The sequence below is a fragment of the Ambystoma mexicanum genome, chromosome 9 (genome assembly GCF_040938575.1).
Source record: "Ambystoma mexicanum isolate Mex_15411 chromosome 9, UKY_AmexF1_1, whole genome shotgun sequence".
NCBI classification, from domain to species: Eukaryota; Metazoa; Chordata; class Amphibia; order Caudata; family Ambystomatidae; genus Ambystoma; species Ambystoma mexicanum.
Genome location: NC_090931.1, coordinates 1,222,183,306 through 1,222,205,214, shown reverse-complemented (window position 1 = coordinate 1,222,205,214; position 21,909 = coordinate 1,222,183,306). Strand labels below are relative to the sequence as shown.

At 44.9% G+C, this 21,909-nt stretch overlaps 1 protein-coding gene across 4 annotated transcripts in view; it reads left to right on the top strand.

The window, feature by feature from the left end:
- Positions 1 to 9,898, top strand: part of CCNT2 (cyclin T2) — an 89,938-nt gene extending 80,040 nt beyond the window's left edge. For 3 of the 4 annotated variants that reach the window (XM_069616563.1, XM_069616566.1, XM_069616565.1), the window contains exon 9: positions 7,256 to 9,898. In XM_069616563.1, the coding sequence (XP_069472664.1) occupies positions 7,256 to 8,662 (1,407 nt within the window). In that variant the 3' untranslated portion in view covers positions 8,663 to 9,898. The remainder of the gene's footprint in view (positions 1 to 7,255) is intronic. The other variant, XM_069616564.1, reaches the window with a different exon arrangement.
- The last annotated feature ends 12,011 nt before the right edge of the window (positions 9,899 to 21,909 follow it).

Here is a 21,909-nt window from a genome sequence, read left to right as displayed (position 1 = left end):
GCTACGCGCAGTGTTTTGGACCCTCAAGTCTTTTCTCCCGTCCCTACAGGGCAAGGTGGTACAGGTCTTCAAGGATAACACCACTGTGATGATCTACATCCGGATGCAGGGGAGGAACCAGATCCCAGGCGCTCTCCAAAGAGGGGCAGATCCTATGGCAAAGGGCCTAGCCAAGGGGATGTTCCTCATCCCTTTTCATATGGCAGGAGTAAAGAACACCTTCCTCGACTCTCAGCAGGGAGCTGCGCTCGTGCCACAAGTGGGAACTTCGGCAAGTGGGAACTTCGGCAGGACCAAGTGGATCACCTGTTCCGCAGATGGGGTAATCTCCAGATAGATTTGTTTGCGCCAGCGACAAACAAGTGCCGTGGTTTGCCGGCAGGCTTCCTCTGCCGGGGAGCATGGGGGGAATGCATTCTCTTTCCCCCTGGGACGGCCTGTTACTGTATGCGTTCCCTCCATTTCCGTTGCTGCTTCGACTATGGTGCAGGCTGATCCTCGTTGCACCGGCGTGGCCGAGGCATATATGGTACCCGGACCTTCTGGACATGTCGGCGTCCTCCCGGCAGTCGCAGATCTTCTCGCGAGGGAAGGAGGCACGATTCTGCACCACGACCCAGGATCGCTGAACCTGAAGGCCTGGCTCCTGCAGCACTAGTGTTTGGCGGTCAGAGCTTTGTCTACTCTCATATGCTATGGGACAAGTGGAAGAGGTTTGCTGTTTGGTGCCGTACTCAGAAGATCGACCCTCTGAGTCACTGCTCCGCAGGTGCTTCCGTATTTGTTATCTTTGGCCAAGGCAGGTCTGGCCATGCTTCCATCAAAGGTCATCTGGCGGCTATCTCCCGCTACACCAGATCTCCTGGACGATCATCCTTATGGTTGCATCGATTGGTCAAGGAGTCAAAGGACTAATTTGCTCGCTCCGTCGGTGAAGGCCCCGGCCTGGGAGGTCAATGTGGTGCTGACTAGGTGCATGGGTCCTCCGTTTGAGCAAATGCATTCGGCACCACAGAAACTTTTGCCGTGGAAAACAGCTTTTCTTGTGCCCATCACTTCCGCACGAGTGGGAAAGATCCGGACCCTCTCTTGTAAACCACCTTATTTGACATTCTACGAGACGAGGGTGGTGCTATGGGTGCACCCCTCCTTCATGCCCAAGGTGCCGTCGGACTTCCATCTAATTAAGCGCTTGTTGTTACCTGTATTCTTCCCAACACCTTCGTCGCCGGCCGAGAGGACTTTGCACTCACTGGATGTGGCTAGAGCTTTGGAGTTCTGTGGACCGGACGAAGAGCTTCCGGAAGACGTCACAACTTTTTGTGAACTTCGGCCCTGTGAACCATGCAAAGGTCCTCTCCAAGGCTTCCAATTCCAGGTGGCTCTCGGCTGCATCACCCATTGTCACTGGTTGGCAAACCGACCATTGCCTGGCCGTCCGAGCCCACTCGATCAGAGAGATTGCTGCAACGACGGCGTTCCCGTCTGACGTGCCTCTGCTTGATATCTGCAGGGCTGCTACCTGGAGGTCGATGCACACTGTCACAAGTCGGCCAAGCAGTGCTGCGCAACCTGTTTGCTTGAAGGCGAGCCTGGTGAGGAGCTAAGAGATGCTTCATGTTGAGATGCTTAATGTTGAGCTTTGCCACCTCCCGTGGTTGTGCATGTGTGTACTGCTGTGTATTCTTTATTCATGAGCATGTGAATCCATGCCAGACCCCCCATGCTGGAGAAGGAACAGTTACTTACCTGTAACTGTTGTTCTCTAGCAAGGGTCTAGCATGCAAACCCTCCCGCCTACCCCTCTGCGGCTCGTCTCTTGATCCTACTGCCACTTTACATGCTACCAAATCTGAAGCTGGCTGCCACAGGAGGGGCTTAGGTAGAGGGCACTCATTGGCTGCGGGCAGTATGACCCAGAGTCCAGTGATACAGTTCAGAAGTTAAACTGATTTTTTCTTTTCCCAGGGATTCCCAGCCTGATAGGGAATATTCATGAGCATGTGAATCGATGCCAGACTCATGCTGGAGAACAATTACTTGTTCCTTACATCGTTGTTACCCGAGGGGCCACGCCCTAATGCCGGGAACATGTCCGAGGGGGGGCACCTTTTACGCAGTTCTACCGGCAGAGGGTGAAATGCCTCGTCCGGAGGAACAGGGGCAGGCCTCAAGCTCAACAAAATGGCAGTCGTGCCAGAAATTTCTGACATCTGCCCGATAACCGCACCACGACAGGGAGCAGGTGGAGGAACGTGTGTCAAGGTGGGACTTATGAACCAGGTATGTGGCCTTCAGCCTACCCGTCCTTTGCGCAAAGCAGGTTTCCGCTGCATCTATATTGGCAGGGTACGCAACGGCTCCAGCGGCAGCCCGCTACCCAGTCAGTGAGGACAGATTATTTGAAAGGTTCCTCGGGCTCATGAAAACTCCTCGGATGGGGGTCATCCTCAGGGACGTGCTTCCGCCAATGGCTCTGGTGCCCCAGTTCAGGCACCCCTGTTCAGCCTCTGATGCTCACTTCGGCCCTACCGATTGTGCAGGTGGTTCCGTACCAGCCTCTGCTTCAGGCTCCGGTCTCCACACCGCAGCCTTCGGCTCCTAGCACCTCTCCACCGGTACTGGACCCTCAGGTGAACACAGATGAGTTGGAGGACCCGACACACCGTCATCAGCCAAGGCTTTCCATGAACTCTTGCAGGGCTGGCAGAGTACTTGGGTCGAGCAACCATCAGAGGGGGTCCACGCCGAAGTCCTCGCACTACGTCCCGCAGTGAGATCAGGGATCCCGATGCAGAAGGACTTAGTCGCCTTGGCCAAAAAGGGCTGACTCAAGCCCCACTCGGTCCAGCCAGTCATTGGGCTGGGTTTCTGGAGAACAGTAATGGTTGTGCTTCCCACCCGTATTCCCTTACGATGGCTAGTTATGGAAACGTTTAACACAAAATAGCTGGTTCGGAACACAATGGCTAAATATGGGGTGCAGCGCAGTTATATCTCAACGCAGCAGGTGAATATACAGCTATACCTACATGGGTGTGAAGTATGGCCAACGTGCGTAATTTAGGCTCCATCTAGAGTATAGCGATTTCACACACTTGGACCGAGTGCCAAATGGCTACGTTATGCAATTAGACTAGATAACCAAGAGTGGTGGGGGTTTTCAGTGGTAGAGTAATGGCTGTATTCCTCACCCACTCCACATTTACCTTCTCCGTCGCTGTAGGTTGTCTGCGTCGGGTGTCCCCGGCGAACATGAGCAAACACGAAGTGGAGCTGCTTCTTCGAGAGCTGCCCTGGGAGGGCTGGTGAAGAGTTGTTGCTGGTCATGTGACAAAGGACACAGGCCAATCGGAGGGAGTGAAAAGCAGGCTGGGGTCTATGGATTACTAACTGCAAGCCAGGGAAACTACTATGGACAGGCACCCCTAACTCACTCAGCCAGTTGCTATCAACATGTGAGGAGAGAGGAAAAAGAAACGGAAATAATTCAGGACTACACCCCCAAGGCAGTCCTCTCCAGAAGTTGAACCAGCAGGAAAAAACGCTTTGTAAAAGCCACAAAACAGGTTACCTTAAAGACCTAAACATACTGCAAACGTATTACCAGGTGCTTGCTGTACAGGATGCCCATGCATTACTAACTGCAAGCCGGGGAAACTACCGACAATGGACAGGTACTGCAGCAGAAAAAACGATTTGTAAATTCCTCTTAAAACACATATGGAAAACCCCCCAAAATAGGTTTCGGTTTCTTTGGTCGTTAAATAGTGGAAATGATAAATCAAACTGCATTCCCCCTCTGCCTTATGAACTATTGCATAAATAAGCTTGGCTGTTGGATATTTCCCATTTGTAAAAATATTTTAAGTTGCATGCGCACCTAGTGCTTAAAGATTGATTAAAGGAAAGTGAGTGTGATGGATAAATCGCTAGGAAGAAAAGGGATGGCTGGATTACAATAGATAAAAAGGAAGAGACGTTATATTTCTTTTATAATGCGCTTAATACCAGAGATTATTTTCGAGGCGCAGGATCGGGATTAGAACCTGTGTTGTCTTGCTTGCAAGACAAACTCATTGCCCCTGAGCTATCCCACCTCACTGTAAACCAAAGAGACCATGTAATGTAACCGTTAAGACTTGCAACATTTACTACTTGTAAATAAGTCAATGTTAGTGTTTTTATTATTGCAATTGAGTTAAAATAATGTTGTCAAGGGCATTATTAAATATTTCGAAACGGCCACCATTTCCTATTTTACACATTTGTAAAATGGCCTATTTAGCATCTTTTTACAATCCTGTTCTAGATAAAGCTGGCGATTACGGCATCGTATTAAAACCAAATAAACCAAATGAGTGTGCTTTTAAAACCAAATGAGTGCTTTTAAAATTCTTACTTTATACTTGTGGCTGAGGGATGAATTATTTGAAACACTTGCGCTCCCAGTGAATTGCATTAAACACTAGGTTACAATATTAAGTACTTTGTTATATCCATGAAGTCAACATTAATTTATAACATTTAACTGCATATGGCTCAGTTTAGTTCCCAGAATGCTTGCATTTCAATGTCGCTGTACCAGCATTGATTGTTTTACATTTGAATGACTGTCGTTTGTTTAGTGTTTTTCACTTCAATATATGAAAGTTGTGTCCATGCCAAATCACCTATGTAACGGGCAAAGCTGATACCGTAGATTTAACTGAATGAACTGTTACCCAGTGAGAAGTGACCGAATTTATTTGTCCAACAATGGTAGGTAAAGTGATGTGTAGTGCATACTAGATGGGGGTAAGTGTAAAAGTCAGGGATCGGGAGTGGTAACGGAGGGGGAGGGGGCGCTATGGGTGGTCCCTCCCAGCATTAAAAAAAAAAGGATAAAGTTCATTTCGATTTTCAGTAAAATAAATTTGGTCACTTCTCCATTAGGTAAAATATTTTCGGTCTGTCTTTAGTGAAGTATTGTGCCCTCGCTGGGGTATCCACACAGTAGTAGTCTGTAGTGAAGGGAGGATAGTAGAGGTAAAATGATGCAAACAGGGAGTGCAGCAGAAGTGCGGTGCGGTTTTAAACAAAGATGTGAGGATTGAGCATGTTCATTCTGCCAAACATGTATTCTGGATCGACAGTTGAAAGAAATGCAGAGTAAATTCAGTGGTGTCTGTAAGAGGTGCGATTATTCACTTGAAGGCAGTTAAGAAGATGCACAAATAGTGTTCTTATGTGGCTGTGTGATTGAACCAATATATGTCCAATATATGTCCATGAAGTGTGGAGTATTTTTTTTGTAAGGGAACAGGTTTAATTTTTTAGACCAAACACACACATGATTTGCAATAATGGTAGTCGGTCATGGAGTCCAGGAATGGCCAAGTTGAGAAAAAATTGTTGTCCAAGTGAAATGCGGATATAGGGTGAAGATTAGCCAAGTACGGCAAATGCTAGTCCTCCTGAATGCACCCTAATGGATGAAATGTTCATGGGTGATGTTTCCTCCTCGATTTATCGGCGGCCTTCGACCTCGTTGACCATGCAGTGTTATGTAAGCATCTAGCTTCTGCCGCCCATTTCTCAAGGAAAACTATAGCCTGGGTACAATCCTTCCTAGCCAACCGTGCGATGAGTGTTCTCCCCTTAGCTTCAGCGGACCCAATACATATCACCTGTGGCGTTCCACAAGGTTCATGTGTCTCCCACAATGTACAATATCCACTCTTTGACAAACTTGACAGATTGGGGGTAACTTATACAAATTACGAGGACGGCACGCAGATCCTCATACCACTATCTGGCAACTTTGTCACAGACTCCACTCGAGTGAAAAAGATTTACCTTCTCATTCAGGCATGGATGGCCTCCCATGGCCTATGCCTGAATGACGACAAAACAGATACTGATCCTGGGCTCCGACTCCAACCTCAAAAAACTCAGCCCTAGCTACACAGCCTTTAATATAGATGGCAACATAATCAAGGTGGTAACCAGGTTTCTAACTTGATTCCCCACTTTCTCTCAAAAAACAAGTCAACTCTCTGGCCTCATCCACAGCCTACACCTGCAAAGTGATCAGGGCCTGTAGACCCTACCTTTCCAAAACTATCACGCTAGCCAACGCCTTAATAATGTCTAAATTAGATTGCAACGCCCTATATGCAGGCGCCAATAAAATCATCATAAACAAAATGCAAATACTACAGAACAATGCTCTTAGAGCTGCCTTGGACATACCCCGAAGAGAGCATATATCTAACATCGGGAAAGACCACCACTGGCTAAAAATTTGTGACAGAATACTCGAGACGCTCTCTATCACCTACAAAGGACTGAACAATACCGCGCCACCATATATCTCGGCTAGACTGACCAGAAAATCTACCAGCCACCACACCAGAGCCTCTAACCATCTTCTGCGAGACCCACAGATTCAGACTCACAAAATCGGGCGGTGCTAGTTTCCCGGTTAGAGCTGCCTGTACCTGGAACGCACTCCCTTCTGCACTAAGAGATGACCAGCCCTACTCTAGATTCAGATGTAAAGTGAAAACTTGGCTCTGGTCTAAAGACACCAAATTGTTCCCCGGCACTAGACACTGGATTTCTGCATGTAAATAATTTGAAAGCTGGACTACCTTGAAACTAGACTAGTGTGATCTGATGTACTCAGCTCGTATACTTGTACTGTTAAGACTGTAATAACATGTAATGCATTCACTGTATGTAACCAAGCTTAAATATTCTTGTAACCGCTGCGCCCAGCTACCCCAGGGTTTTGAGCGCATTATCAAATAATAAACTAAACTTCAGAAAAGTAAAAAAATAAACAATTTTAGGCAAAGATGGATAGGCAAAGTAGAGAATTAGTATAAAAAAAACAAACGCTAGCGATCGAGTAAAGATTCCCAAAGTATATTAGTGTAACTGATCATAGTAGTGATGGAAAGAAAGTATGTCTTGAAAATGTATTTGCCTGCCAACATTGTCCAGTTCCCCACAACCGTTCGACAAATGCACATTTGGCAGAATAGTGATATGCCATCCTATACAACATGTACTGCAGATTCGGTTTAACATTTGTACTGACAATTCGTTATGGGATAAACATGGTTTTAATATTTGTAGAGTAGAACAGCTCATGCATTTGAAATTATTTCAAAAAGTTAGTATTTTATAATGGCGCCACTTAACCTAGTTCTTATTTTTATAGCATTATTTGGAACATGCTGTCTTAATATTTTTCTTGCATTTCTAGGCTAGTCAGGCTGCAAAGAAGCCGAAAGGAGACGGACAAGTGGTTGACAATTCGCTTCTTGGGCCATCCATGACCCAGAATTCAATTTTGATCGATACTGTTGGTGGTGTGTCCGCGAACTCAAGTTTTCAGAAAGCATCTACATCATTCCCTGCACCGGTATCCCTGAACTCTGGAAGTATTCCCGTACAGCCTAGTCGAACGCCTGAACATTTGGCATTATTGGCTACAGGAATGCCCAATACCTCCTATAATGTATCCTCCCATCAGGAGTGGCCTCAACATAAAGAACAAACGAGGACAGATCAGATTTATTCTATGAAACACGAAAATACATCATCTGGAAATCAATATAATATAAACTTTTCACAAGTACCGTCTGTGCAGTTGCATCCTGGTATACAGCTTCGACCTGACAAGGGGTCTGAGCACTCTGTGAAGCAGGAACATCCACACAAGACTGGAAATGGCAAACACCACGTACAATTGACTGCTCCTTCAGCCATTCCTCATAAAATGTCCTTGGACAAATATAGAGAAAAACGAAAACAAGAAACGGTTGATGATGTCCGGGAACACCATGTAACTGGTCATGTGGAACAGCAGCACAGGAAACACAGCCTGGCTCAGTCAGCCTGTAGCGGGTCTTCATCTTCACCTATTAAAATGAAAATCCCTCTTCCAAATACTGAAAAGACTGACAGGCATATAGCTGACAAAAAAGATAAATCTGAGTCGCTGAAACTGCGTATACCAATTATACCAAATGAAAAGAACAGTAGTAAAGATGAATTAAAAATGAAAATAAAAGTTTCTTCCTCTGAAAGGCATAGCTCGTCTGATGAAGGAAGTGGAAAAAGCAAACACTCTAGTCCACATTTTGGCAAAGAACTGAAAGATAAGCACAGGGAACATTCTTCAAACCGCCACCACAGTAGCAGCCACAAGCATTCCCATTCGCATGGCGGTGGAAGTAGCAGCAAATATGGTATGGATGGAATACCTTCAACGGTTTTAAGGAGTCCTGTTGGCCTGATTAACGATGGCATTTCATCAAGTTCCAGTTCGAGAAAGAGGTTGCATAGCAATGACGCATCTCACAACCACCACTCCAAAATGAGCAAAAGTTCCAAAAGTACAGGTAGTTCATCTAGTTCTTCCTCTGTTAAGCAGTATATATCATCTCACAACTCTGTTCTTAACCTTCCCTTACCCCCTCCTCCCCCTGTCACATACCAGGTGGGCTACGGACATCTCAGCACCCTCGTGAAACTGGACAAGAAGCCAGTGGAGACCAACGGCCCTGATGGCAATCATGAGTACAGTGCAAACAGCCAGCATATGGACTACAAAGACACATTCGACATGCTGGATTCGCTGTTAAATGCCCAAGGAATGAACATGTGATCAGTTGTTGGGTTATTTTTCCTTTTTAATTTAAGAATTGTAAGTATGGGATACTTTTTGGAGCAATGGTCATGGCAATAGCTGCGCCATTGTTCACACGTAAGTGCTGCTTTATCCTTCACTCTCGAGAGGTTATAGTAAATAAGTCTTAATCTCCACATTTGATAGTATTAAAATACTGTAATAGCATGAAAGGTGCGAAATAACTCAGTATTTCTGCCATTGCAGCTGAAACCGTAATACTACACGGCTGCTTCTAGGTGTATAGGATGCTCAAGCATTGATTATTTATAATTTTGAGTAGTGCAAGCACAAACGTTTTGTTGCTTAGCCTATGAATGATTGTTTTTGTGTATTTATACTGTATGTATGATTTGCATGTTTCACTGATAAAGGGATAAAACAGAATATACTGACAACTGTTTACAAGAAAGTGGAGAAAAATGTACATACGTTTTTGTATGTTTAAACTATACCATAAAATACTCAGGTTTGGAGCTGCTCGTAAGTAACAAACTATACATATACAAAGTAACTTTATTTTATATTTGAGTCCAACGCTAACCTAAGCAATGGTGGTTTTGTCATGTTTATCTCGACTGTGTAGGCCTTATTGGGAACCATTGAAAGGGACGCCACTGCAGATTACATCAGGGCCATTTAAGGTTATTTACAGCACATCGAATCTAGGTGGTAGGATTCTTTGCATTGGCTATCTGTAGTGGCTACTACCTTGTCCCCATTCCAGAAGTAAAAAAAGGAATAAAAAATAAGTTTACATAATCTGTTGCTGTGAAGTGCATTTAAATGTGTATTGGCTTGATGCAGTAACTTAGAAGCTACCAATAATGGTTATATAGATTAATACGTGATCTAAATTGACATTTGTAAAAAGAAAACTTAGTTTAATTAGTAAGTTGTTTTTTTTAAGTTAACACCAAGTTATTTTTAATAGTAAACGGGGATCACTGTTTCCATTACAATTTCAGAATGTCTGAGTTCTGAAGGTTAAAAAAAATGGAAAAACAAAAAAATGTACTGTGTAATGCCATATTACTTTTTCTAGGTGAATGCAGTCTTCAAAATAACCATTTCCTTATTCCAACAATAAAAATAGTTATCAATGATATGTGCATTGTACTTGTGATTCTAGGTTATGAAATCAAGAGTTTACAGTTTTGTGTTTCACAAGTTCAGAAAAATCAGTAAACTATTAAACCACTAGTGTACATTTTATGTCTGTCTGAAGGTGTCTTAATATTGGTTGTATACAGATATCGAAAACAAGTGGCTTACTTTGTTTCAAATGTCTGTTACTTGCCTGGCTATCCAAAAATTGCGAATTATCTATAATTCTATATTACTTAGTTTGATTGTACCCTGTGTTGGTAGCAAACCCTCGAAGTCTGTTTTTTGATTTGTGAAATTGTATAAATCATTCAGTCATTTTGACTGAATAGTTCCTCTTGTACAAAAGTTTGCCTTGTGAAATGGCAATATTCCATGGAGTAGACCTATATTTAATGTAAAAAGGATGTTTTTAAAGTTTATTTGCAACTTTTTAAAAATTTCAATAAATTGTTGCTTGCTTTCATAGTATTTTTCTACTGGGCCTTCATTCCCTTGCTTTAAGTTGTAGAGTGCTCTGGTTTCAGTACAAACAAAACTTATGTTGATGCTGAATACCAAGAACACTTGATAATTTCTAAAGCCATGGATAAAGGTCAAATGTACACCACACAAATATGTTTATACCCTTGTCACTTGGCCCAGCAGTGCAACCTGTTCATTTTGAAAGTGGTCATTTTGTCCTATTACGGTAATACGGAATTGCTTTGCTTCTAACTGGGTGCTTTGTCCAATATTTTATATTTCTTAACTTTAGTCTTTACCGCAACTCACTCAACCCAGGAGTATGTCTGCTGCATGCGAAATTCAGCTTGGGCTTCACCTGACTCGCCAGATATATAGGCACTTGGCTCACCTTAAAAAAATAATCTGCAGTCAAATTGTCCACGTTGAGTTAATTCACCCCAGTTCATGCATAAAATGTGAAATTGCACACTAAACCTTAAACAATTGGGCTGACCCTAGAAGTTCGATTATGATCACCACATTTATTTATTGGGTTTTTGTAATGATCCTATACACAATGTTTTGCAAGACGAGGGTGGGGGATAAGGATGACAAAAAGGAAACGGTCCTACTAGGCCTTGTGACTCGTATCATGCAGGTAATGGGGGTGGTGGTGGGGGGTGCCAGCAGATTAAGAGTGCCCAGGTGGACAGAGCCCGGGGGAAGAGAGTGCCGGGCAGAAAGGCTAGTGCAGGAGGAGGGAGCCCGGTAGGGCTATCAGAGAAGCGGTTGGTTTTGCCGTTGTCGTTTTTAGTTGACCAAAGGGTTTTAAGAGGTTAAATGTAACTGCAAGCCAATTTGTGTTTCACTTTTATGTAATGCCGCTGTATTGGTCGAGCTTTAGCATCCAACAATACGCTACCAGGCTAATGTTAGTTACCCTAACTAGTTTGATTCTCCGATTAATATAATTGCAATCCTGCAGTGTACATGGGTAAAAATGTCAAGTTGCAAGTTACTAGACGGCCACTCGACCCCCTTAATACTCTACATGCACAGCACACCATTTCTTTATCGCCAAGATTCTGACACTAGTGCCGTGTGCAAATTGCGGCCTGAATGTTTATATGGGCATTTTTTACATCAATTGTATCTCCATATTAGTGCATCATAAAAAGTCATGCTTTTTAAGTTTCATTTACTTATCTTGTCATTCTTTTGTGCTCATTTAGGATTTGGAATAGCCATGCTGTTGTGGCTTAGAGTTTCTTAGGTATGAAATGCCACGGTTAAATTGGATCTTCATAGCCTATGTTCCATTTGGGGAGACCATGCTTGCCTTAGTTTGTCTAGGCGCTTACCACCGATGTTCAGTAGGTTGTAAATGTAAATCATGAGTAGGAAATGTGAACAAAACTAACACGGAAATTAAACACCTTAGCAGATACATTTTCAAAATATAACGAAAGTCTGGATTTTGGGAGGCCACCCTGTTATGGTGGACAGGAATGACACTGAAGTCCAGCCAAACTCAATCAAGTTAGGTAGAGCGGCATGGCTTACTCAGGGGGGGGTGTGACTGGGCTACAATGAGACGCACAGAGCGCTCCAAATAACTTGCTGGACAGGTAAGTACACAAATAGGCAATAATTTATTGGGCTTTTATAATAAACAATAAGCAATTAACTCCAAGGTGTAAGTATTGTCACAATACTATAATATAAATGTTCTCTTGTGAGAAAAGCATTAGATTCAAAACCAGTGCCATAAAGGTAAGTAGCAAGGTGCAGAACACACAATAAAAACATGTAAGGGCAACAGTAGAATAGTTCCTTGTTACTTAAGTGTGCTGCCCTTTAGGTGGATTGGGGCCTAGTGCCCTAAAGTCGTCCGTTCCAAAAGATCTACTTTTCAGGTAAATTTACTATGTGATTGGATGATGCCAGTGGCTGCGATTCAGTGTTCTGCAAAGTTAAAGCAAGCAGCTCTCCATTTAACACTGCTTGTTCCCACCTGTCCAGTGTTCTAAGAACTGACACCCTTCAGATCAGGATAGAAAAGCAGTGTTTCCTAGGGACTGAACTGGAGTATATGCTGGTTAGCTGCAACAGTCGTCCTCTAGTCTGAAGCGAGCTGCACTTCGTATGGGTCTTGACTGAAACGATCTGGCGAATGGCTGCAGGAGTCTGCCTATTATCCAAGAGCTGGATTGGAAGCTCCCCCAGGTCCACAAATAGTAAGGATCTGAACCATTCAAACTTGCAGCGAGTATCCACACATGGATAGCCACTGGCCACACACTCTTCCTGGCAACAGACATTATGCCCCCCCACGTCCGACAACATACACAGACTGCCACTTTGCGTGAAAATGCAGAAGCTTTCCCAGTGGAAGGGTATACTTTAAATGGCAATTGCGGACCAGAGAGGGCAGGAAGAAGGCCAAAAAACAGGTGAAAATCTCATGGCAGACAGAGTAGATGTATAATGAAATGATGCAGTAAAATGCAAAAGTGCACAAGTGAAAAAAACGGTATGCAAATATCCACTGCTAAAAGCCCATCCCTGACGCACTGCATTTATAACCATTGTTCTCCAGCATAGGTTCTGGCATGGATTCACATGCTCATGAATATTCCCCGTTGTCAAGCCGGGAATCCTCAGTAAAAGAAAAAAGTCTCACTTTCACTTACAAACTGTATTTCTCCTCTAAACCAATCCCTGAACTCTGGGTCATACTGCCCCAGGCCAATGACTGCCCTCTCCATAAGATGCTCCTTTGGCAGCCATCTTCAGATTTTTACCGCATGTTCAAGTGTTGGTAGTCCTTATGTTTTGCTCAGAGCTATTCTACTTTGTTGCGCTTTTTCCAATAAAAGTTTTATTTTTGTCAAATAGAGCCTGTGTGCTATTTCACTCCTTTGGCTGACAAGCGAGGGATCCGTTTGTCAGTGAAGTTCAATGCCCCTCAAAAGCAAGAATCGAAGTTTCATAGATTCCAGAAGGCCATTGGGCGTACTCTGCACTCCAGACCATGTCGGGGGATAAGAGCGGCAAGCTCCCTTTTCAAGCTTTGCTCCAGCTGTGGGCTGTTCGTAGAAGACAAACACCTCCAGTGCCTCTTCCTTCTCCATCCGGATCACAGGGAAGCAGATTGTGAAATCTGCCTCGGGTTCTCCAAGCGAACCGTGAAGGATCGTCGCAGTAGGCTGGCGGCGTAGCTCGGTGCCAAGGGCTCTGCCACATGCAGCAAGCGGGTGCATGTCTCACTGAAGAACGGCCGGTCCGAAGTCTTTTGAGGGCACTCCATCTGTGGGGGTCCCAAGGCAACGCCAAGCACTGCAAGTCCGTTTCCATCTGGGTCACCGCTCAAGCGTGTGGTGCGACGTGCAGGGCACGCTCATTTTCACCATCTCCAGCCATCGGCGAAGCTGCGGGAAAATCCAGAGAAGACTAAGGCGCAGGTGAAGGTGTCCGACTTGCCCCAGAAGGCCCAAGTGATGACTATTGAGTTAGTGGCGGCCGACCTCTCAAAGGCCAAAGGGGCTGGCCTGGTCTAGGTAGCCCCAGCGGTGGCCAGAGGAACCCTGCCCGCAAGGTGGGAGGTCTCGGCCAAGCCGGTGGAGAAGACACCATAGAAGAGGATGCCGTCCCAGAGCCGCCCCCTGAGGAGGCCTCAAGCGTACTCCAGGGCACGGATACGTCTTCCTCGGACGAGGAGGACCAGGTGTCAGTTCACACGGTCCAGGAGGACGTGGGGAACGATGGCGGAAACGGCATAGGGGATGACAGCGGAAATGCTGATGGCGCAGTGCCCAGTAGGCCTACCGCTCCGACCCTTCCAAGGGATGTATCGCTGGACTTCCTTTCGACCCTGCACACCCTGGTATCGGATATTCAATAAAGAATGCAGATGACCCCACTGGCCACAGACGACATGGCCAGGTGGGGTCATTCCATGCCATGGTTGCCAGAGTGTCCAAGCTTTTCCAACTGAAGCCAGAAGAGACCAAGAAGGAAGGTTTCCTATACCAACGGCGCAATGCCAAGAGGAAGTACATTTTGGCAGTGCCTCTCCTCGACGATGTATAGGACGAGGGCCTGGCTTTGAAAAATCCTGCCGCGCCCCGACCAAGAGGGATAGGCTGGAGAAAAAATACTGGGTGCTGGAGTCTGCACCCAACTGCCTACGTTTGCAGCCTTTCCTGGACTCTGATGGCGGCAGCCAAACCGTTCTCCTTCATCCTCTGTTACACCAGATATCGAAGGGAAGAAGTTGGATGCCATGGGAAGAAAGGTTAACTACTCTGCGGCATCAACAGTCAAGGCGGCTAACACGCTTGCAATCGATGGGTAACTGGGGAATATAAGATGGCCCGCTGCTGGAATTTCTACCCGACAAGTGGGTTGAGGCACTTTCCATCCTCCAGGAGGTGGGGGGAGGGTGACATCGGACCATGACATCAGTGTGGCCCTGGACGTTGCGGACACGGATTTCTGGCAGATGGGGAGCGCTGTCTGCATTTGTCGTGGCTGGCTGAAAGCTACCAACTTCGTCAGGCGGTCCAGGCGAGGGTGCTGGATGGCAACCTCTTTGGGAAGGCCGTTGACGAGTCATTGCAGGCCATTAAGACTGACATGGAGACACTCTTAACAACACCTGCCTTCCTTTCGTGCCTCAGGTAGGAAGTCCGGCAGATCATCGAAAGGTTTTGGCTGAGGGTCCTTTTCGTACTGCCAACCCTCACGGTCCACGACCAGGCCGTTACAAGACTTTTGTTGGAGGTGACTGACGTCGCTACGAAGGCGGCACGTAGGCCCCGAAGCAGGATTGAACCGGCCAAGATTTCTTGCCCCAACCCATGCACCCAGGTTGGAGGCCGAGTGGATGATCTTCACCGACCAATGGGTGCTGGACACTCTTGATGGTTCTAGGCTTCTCCATCACCTATCCAAAGGCCTACTTAATACCATTGCAGAACGCGCTGTTCATGGGGGCCTGACTGAACAGTCTCTTGCCTGGCGGCTCCCTCGGAGAAAGTTAGCGGCCTTGCTGGGCAAGATGCTCGCTGGATCCAGGTGTCCGGAAGCTTTGCAGACAAGATTGCTCTAGACAAGGCGTTCCATCGAGCGATAAGGTGGTGGGGCATATGCCCCAATGTCACCGGGGGCGCATGTTTTCATTGCCCCCCATACCATAAGACGGTCACCATGGCCGGTTGCCTGGAGGGCTGAGGAGCCAACACCAGATGTCTGTGCCAGAACTGTGGCTGCCGGAGGAGAGTGATCCCCACATCAACATCCTGGAGCTGCGGGCAGTGTGTTGGGCCCTAAAGAGCAAAGCGGTGAGGGTTTTCACGGACAACACCACAATGTTCAACATCAGGGGGACACCAGATCCCCGGCACTCTCTACAGAGGTGCAGGCTTTGTGGCACCGGGCTGTCGCCCAAGAGATGTTCCTCATCCCTTTTCACCTGGCGGGAGTTAAGAACACCATTGCTGACTCCCTTAGCAGGGAAACTGAGCTCCTGCACAGGTGGGAACTTCGACAGGATCAAGTGGACCGCCTCTTCTGCAATTGGGGAAGACCCCCAGATCAGATCAATCTGTTTGCAAAGATGACAAACTCCAAATGCCACATATTCGCCAGCAGGTTCCACCAGCCGAGGAGCATAGGCGACGCCTTCTCTTTCCCGTGGGAAGTTCTGTTCCTATACGCGTTCCCTCCATTGCCTCTGCAAGTCAACAATCAACTCATACGGTGCCGATGCAGGATGATCCTCGTGACCGAGGCAGATTTGGTTCTCAGCCTGTCGATGTCGCCTCCAGTGGTCTGGGATGTGCTCACCAGGAAGGAGGTGCAATCCTGCATCACGACCCAGGATTGCTGAAACTGAAGGCTTTGCTCCTGCAGCCTTCGAGTTCGGAGGGTACGAGTTGCCAACAGACTGCAGCGAGGTCCTTGACAGGGCATCATCGACTCTTTAAGTGCTATGGACACAAGTCAAAGTGTTTCTCTAAGTGGGTGCCAGGTGCAGAAGATCAATCCTCGTAAGGTCATGCCACGCAGATTCTTCCATACCTACTGTCCTTGGCCAAAGCGGGGCTGGCGCACGCCTCCTATTACGGTGCAGCTGGCGGCTATCTCTCGCTACACCAGGACGGTCTTCTCTTTGGTCCCACAGTCTCATCAAGGAGTTGCTCAAAGGACTGCTTCGAAAGTTCCCACCAGTGACGGTGCCTGCCCTGGCGGGGGAACTCAATGTGGTAGTGACGAGGCTCTCTCAGGTGTCTGTCAAGGAAAACGTCTTTGCTCGTGCCTATCACATCTGCCCTGACGGTGGGTGAGATCTGGGCCCTATCCTGCAAACAGCCGTATCGGACTTCTCTCAACTCTAGGGTGGTGCTGCGGAGGTACCCCTCCTTCATGCCAAAGGTTCCATGGGAATTCCACCTCAACAAGCATTTGTGTTGCCTGTGTTCTTCCCTAAAACTTTGTCGCCGTGAGAAAAAAATGCTTTTCGTAGCACTTGACCCATCGCAAAAAAGGCTGATGCTGTTGTATACGTTTTGCATCACTTTAGTTTGTCTGAGCTATTCTAGGAGTTACTTTGAAGTACAAACTAATCTGCATTGCACACCTAATTTGGTACTTTCCCCTCTAGCAATAATAGCTGAGCCAGTGCGCCAAATTGGGGCAGTGGGCTGAATCGAGTGGTGCACTCTGGCCTTAACAATGGGCCCTGGTGCCTTTACCGCCTGAAGCAACCCACTGGCTCAGGCATTATTGCCATTAGCACCCTGTGTTTTTAACTGCAGAGTGCTGATAGCAATCTATATGAATGAGCTGGTTGCATTCTCTTAAAGTCACAAACTCCCTTAAAATGGCTGCAGTGTGCCTCTTCAATTTCCATCACCACCCAGGGTGTGATGGTGCCCTGCTGCCAGAGGAATCTGCTAAGTGGTGTTAACGAGCACAGCTTGGGAAGGTGGGGGTATTTAACAAAAATGTGTCGGGGTCTGGGTCATTGGCTAAATGGTTGGTTGATGGGAAATCGATAATGTAAATACAACCTGTGCTTGTAAAGGCCAATGAAACTAGTTTAAAATGGACCAACAATGTTATGCCATTGTTTAAATCCCTTTTTAATCTGGATTGTCGAATCTTGGCCTCCTTGTCTGGATGCTTCCCTTGTACAACATACATTTAGATAATATACGGTTTACTTAAAATTAACCCCATCTAGTGAATTAAACTAAACTAGGCTGAAATTCTGGCATGCACAGCTTTTTTTTTCCTCTCCAAAAGGGCAACTCCCATGACAGTGAGTGACCAACAGGTGTGGCCTCCATGTTTGTCAAGTCGCTGTCCTTGCCTCATCCACAAGAGGGCTTGGATCTAGGAGAGTTATGTTTAAATCTCCTACTTCAGTTGATGGTAGCAGTGCTACATGCATCTAAACACGAACCTCAAACTGACACGAAGGGGAAATGACAATGCTAGGGGCTAGAGCTGTAATAAAAGTGGACCATTTACATTATACTGCACAAATCCTAGAAGATTACCTTTTCAGACCTTTTTAATCTATTGCTGTGTAAAACCGAATTGAATCACTGGATAGTTTTAAAAAAAAATATATTTTATTCAGATATTGATTTGGCAACTTGAGTGTCAGGCCCTGTTTTACACGTGTTGATATAATTTGGTGCCCTGCATGTGTCATGCAGACAGACTGGCGAAGGCCAAAAAAGACCTTCGAAGCAGCTTCAACATATTTGGGTGAAAAACAAATGTGACAGACCGTAGTTAGAACATGGTTCAATTTGGAAATTGGGCAGGATTTCTGTGCAAAAAGCATACTCATAATTGTCCTTTAAAACATGATTATATTTGTCTAACTCCAATATATCTATTTGATTGTATTCCTGTCAGTTGCATATAATGTACCGTTACCAAATTAGATTCTTGCTCATTTTAAGATCGGGTACTGTAGACTTATACCATACCAGTTACTGTGAGCCTTCTGTTCTTGGCGTTTGAAAACATTACATAATGTTTTAGACTACAGTGCACAAAGGCCATAAGGTAGGTTGTTGCACATTAACGGATGTTAGTCACCTGTTCCCTTTGCAAAGCTTCACATAAGAAACTCGGCTATGTGTGTCTGTTGATTGCAAGCTTATTGAGCTATTTTTGAGTTGGAACAGTCGGTAAGGATTTCTGTTTGACCAGGTGAAGTTTAGGGACTGGTCTAGTCCATTTCATGCTGCTGATCCAACAGATTGAGCTGCCAATGGGTAAATGTTATGTTATCGGATTGATTGCTGTGGTATAACACATTGAGCAGTAGGTGGGGGGAAGGATGGGCGGGGGTGGGAGGTAGGGGCGTGGTGGGCGATGTCTGATATGGGAACTTTCATCATGACAATTTTCCAAACCTGTCCATGGCTTTAGCAATGAGGAAGCCATGTGCGAATGTCCCTTTCAGGCTGCTTGGAGAGCATGGCATATGACTGAACACACCGCCACCATCCAGCAACCTAATTTCAGTGTTATGTTGGATCACAATGCAGAATTTCTCATCAGTTGAATTTCACAAACCTGTTGTCATTGTGCACGTGAAGCTAAAGATGGCTGTCCTATTTAATACTTAAGTGGTAAGTATTTGGCATGGCATTATTACATTCTGAAGTACAATTGTTTGCAAATTTGTGCTTATGACCAAAGGCTCGTTTTGAGCTGGAGATGGCATTATCGCAGTGTAGCACTCAATTATCAAATACTAAAGTTCTAGATGTTTGATGGCAGTGCACAAAATACAAAGTAAGCCAACATGTATTTATACTTGGGCTTTATGAATGGTTTTAAAATGTTGAACTCGTCTCTTGCCCATTTAATTTTGCATCAGCATTTTCCTTTATCCATTGATATTTGGTTGTGATTCACTGCTTGTTAAGCCAAACTAGATTAGTGGTATCTAGAGCCGATCAATTATACCTTTTAGTCTGAATAGAGTTTTAACTTTTAACAATCTAGTCTACATATATTTCTAATTAAGAACGAGGTTCTGGGTGAAATTGGTTGATTGGCTATGGATTGTATTAAACATGTGAATGCAGTCTGTCCTGACCTTAATTTATGTAAATTTCCGAGCATGAAGTGGGTGGTTATTTTGTAAATTAATGTTACACAACAGCTACATGTACCAACAAAGTTTACTTGGTTAGAATCCATAAAGGAGTATTTTATGCTTTGATAGGGTATGTTAGTGAAAATGCAATGGTTTTCCACGAGTAGACCATGGGCAAATAATATTCTGTTATTAAATGGTGGTCTAAAAAGATGCATTACCATACCAGTTACCTCCTCCACTTATAACATGGCTGCCTGTTCAATTCATATACTTTCTCAACGTTAATTAAGATCATGAATGTGTTGGTCATGTTTAAGTCAAAAATAGAGCACACCCAAATGCAATTGTGTAGGCTGTCATGTATGTGGAATGGGAGCCATTAAAACTTCTACTTTTGCTTTATTTGCAATACTTTCAAACCTTTTACGTGTCATTCTTTATGGCAGGTTTTTTTGCAGGGAACTTTTAGCCCTCTGATGATTTTTATTTTCAATTAACAAGTTCTTAACTCAACTGGGATTAAAGCGTGCCCTCCTGAATTGGACGGGTTCTTGATTGGGGAGGGGGGAACCACGTATACCGATCATCTTGGCAACTTGGGCTCAGTTCCAGACTTTTTCTGAAGACATCTTCTCAACCAGTCTAAAATGTGAACCACTAAATGCAGTCAAATATCGAAACCTAGTTTAAAAGTAAACAGATTTTGTTGACCATCAGAAAGGTATTGGAGAAAATTTGAATTGTGGCAAACCTCTGACCACTTAGCAGTATATACATTTAAGGTCCTGTTTTCCTCCATTCTGCAAAGCCGGTAGGATAGCTCTGGAGTCAGCAGACTCATTTTGGTACCAAGATGATGCTGTTCAATATGGGGTTGGTTCCCCGGTCCCGCTTATCTCTGGCACTGCTGGACCAAGCTCCAGGCCACCTTTTTTTCAGTGTGCCATGTCGTTGTAGAAGGGGTAAAAACCATATGCGAATTGGGCTTGTTCCAACCTCAAAAGCGACATTCAGCCCAAACTAGGTCACATCCCTTCTACACAAGGCTACAAGTAAACCCCAAACTGCTTTGGATCTCATTGGACACAGTCGAGAGGGGACCGTTTGTCATGGACTTTAGAGTTTTTAAGATTTTGCCAGTGCCTATCTAGTACTCGCTTGTAAGAGCATTGGTTGTGTACAATCAGGCTACTTAACCTGCCTTACCCAGTTTTGATAACTCATGTTTTCTGCGGTTCTTCATAGCATATGGGTAGGATCAGTAAAGGTTCTTCCATTTTGGCCTCTGCGCAGTCAAAGGGTGTTTACGTAACTGATGGCAGTGGCATCTCAGCTAATACGATGGCGCCATTGGGTTTGGGGCCCGATGGATATGCTCCAATCATGCCTCGCCGTGTCCCACTTAGTGTGGTCTTCATTCCCCTCTTTTTCTTTGGAAGCTATAATAAGGGTAACCCTTATGCTTAAATCTGCCTCTGCCTTGGATTCTGTCCCATTTGCTGTGTGCAAGGGCATTATGCCTACTATTGCCCCGTAGGTCGGGGCTTATCCATTCACATTTGAAACATATACTCGTGATCCCTCTTAACAAAAAAAAAACTTCACTGAGTCTTTTCCTGCCAATTTCCAATTGTCCTTATTACCTCATAATAAAGTTAATGAGGCTCTTTTTTTTTTATTTATACAGCTCTACTTGGTTTACAAAATCGAAAACCTTTTAGCTGTTTCATTTCATTTTACAAAGAAATTTCTAATATTCTTAAAATTTCATTAAAAACAATCAATTAAACATGAAAAGCAACGACTCTTAATGTGTCGGGGTCCGGCTTGACTGAATTCCATAGGAGCTGATGCTGGACCCACAGACCCTCACCAGGAGTTCACCTCTCAACCCTTAAATATAAGCTGAGCTGAAAACCCTAAGAAAGGGAAAGGGGAATTTGGAGAAAATAACAACGGAGACACTGCAGCCCTGCAACCGTCTGGTAGGCTCTGGTATCTGTGGTAAACAAATACACCTGGTTACTTATATGATAAGAAAAACCTCTTTTCTAAAATTATTCTACATAAACTCAACTCTTTACCTCTTAAACCTCAGTAAAAGACTTAGAGGCTATTAATGTGTGTGGAATATCTTGTAAATATATCTTGTGTTGTGCATATAGTTCAAGCCACTGGACTCGCGCTCAATCGCAAAACACGCGCTTTCTCATGAAAGTCTTTCACGTAAAAAATGTACACGCGCTAAAATTCGCTCGCTCAATTCATTTGGGCACGCGCTCTATCGCTCTGAATACCCGCGTGCTTTCAAAAACACGTAAACGACTTGCGAGCTCGCGCACACATTAAACAGTCTTTAAGAACATTACACAGAGTTAATTAACTTTAAACTCCTACGCACTATCTTCAGCTTGTCTTCCTTATAATAACTTTAACTGTAAATGTCTCTTTTCTCAAATGACTTTGAAATTTAACTCTAAGTTTTCTTCTAAAGAAAATGAAAGTTCACTGTGACAATCTTAAAATCTTTAAAGGA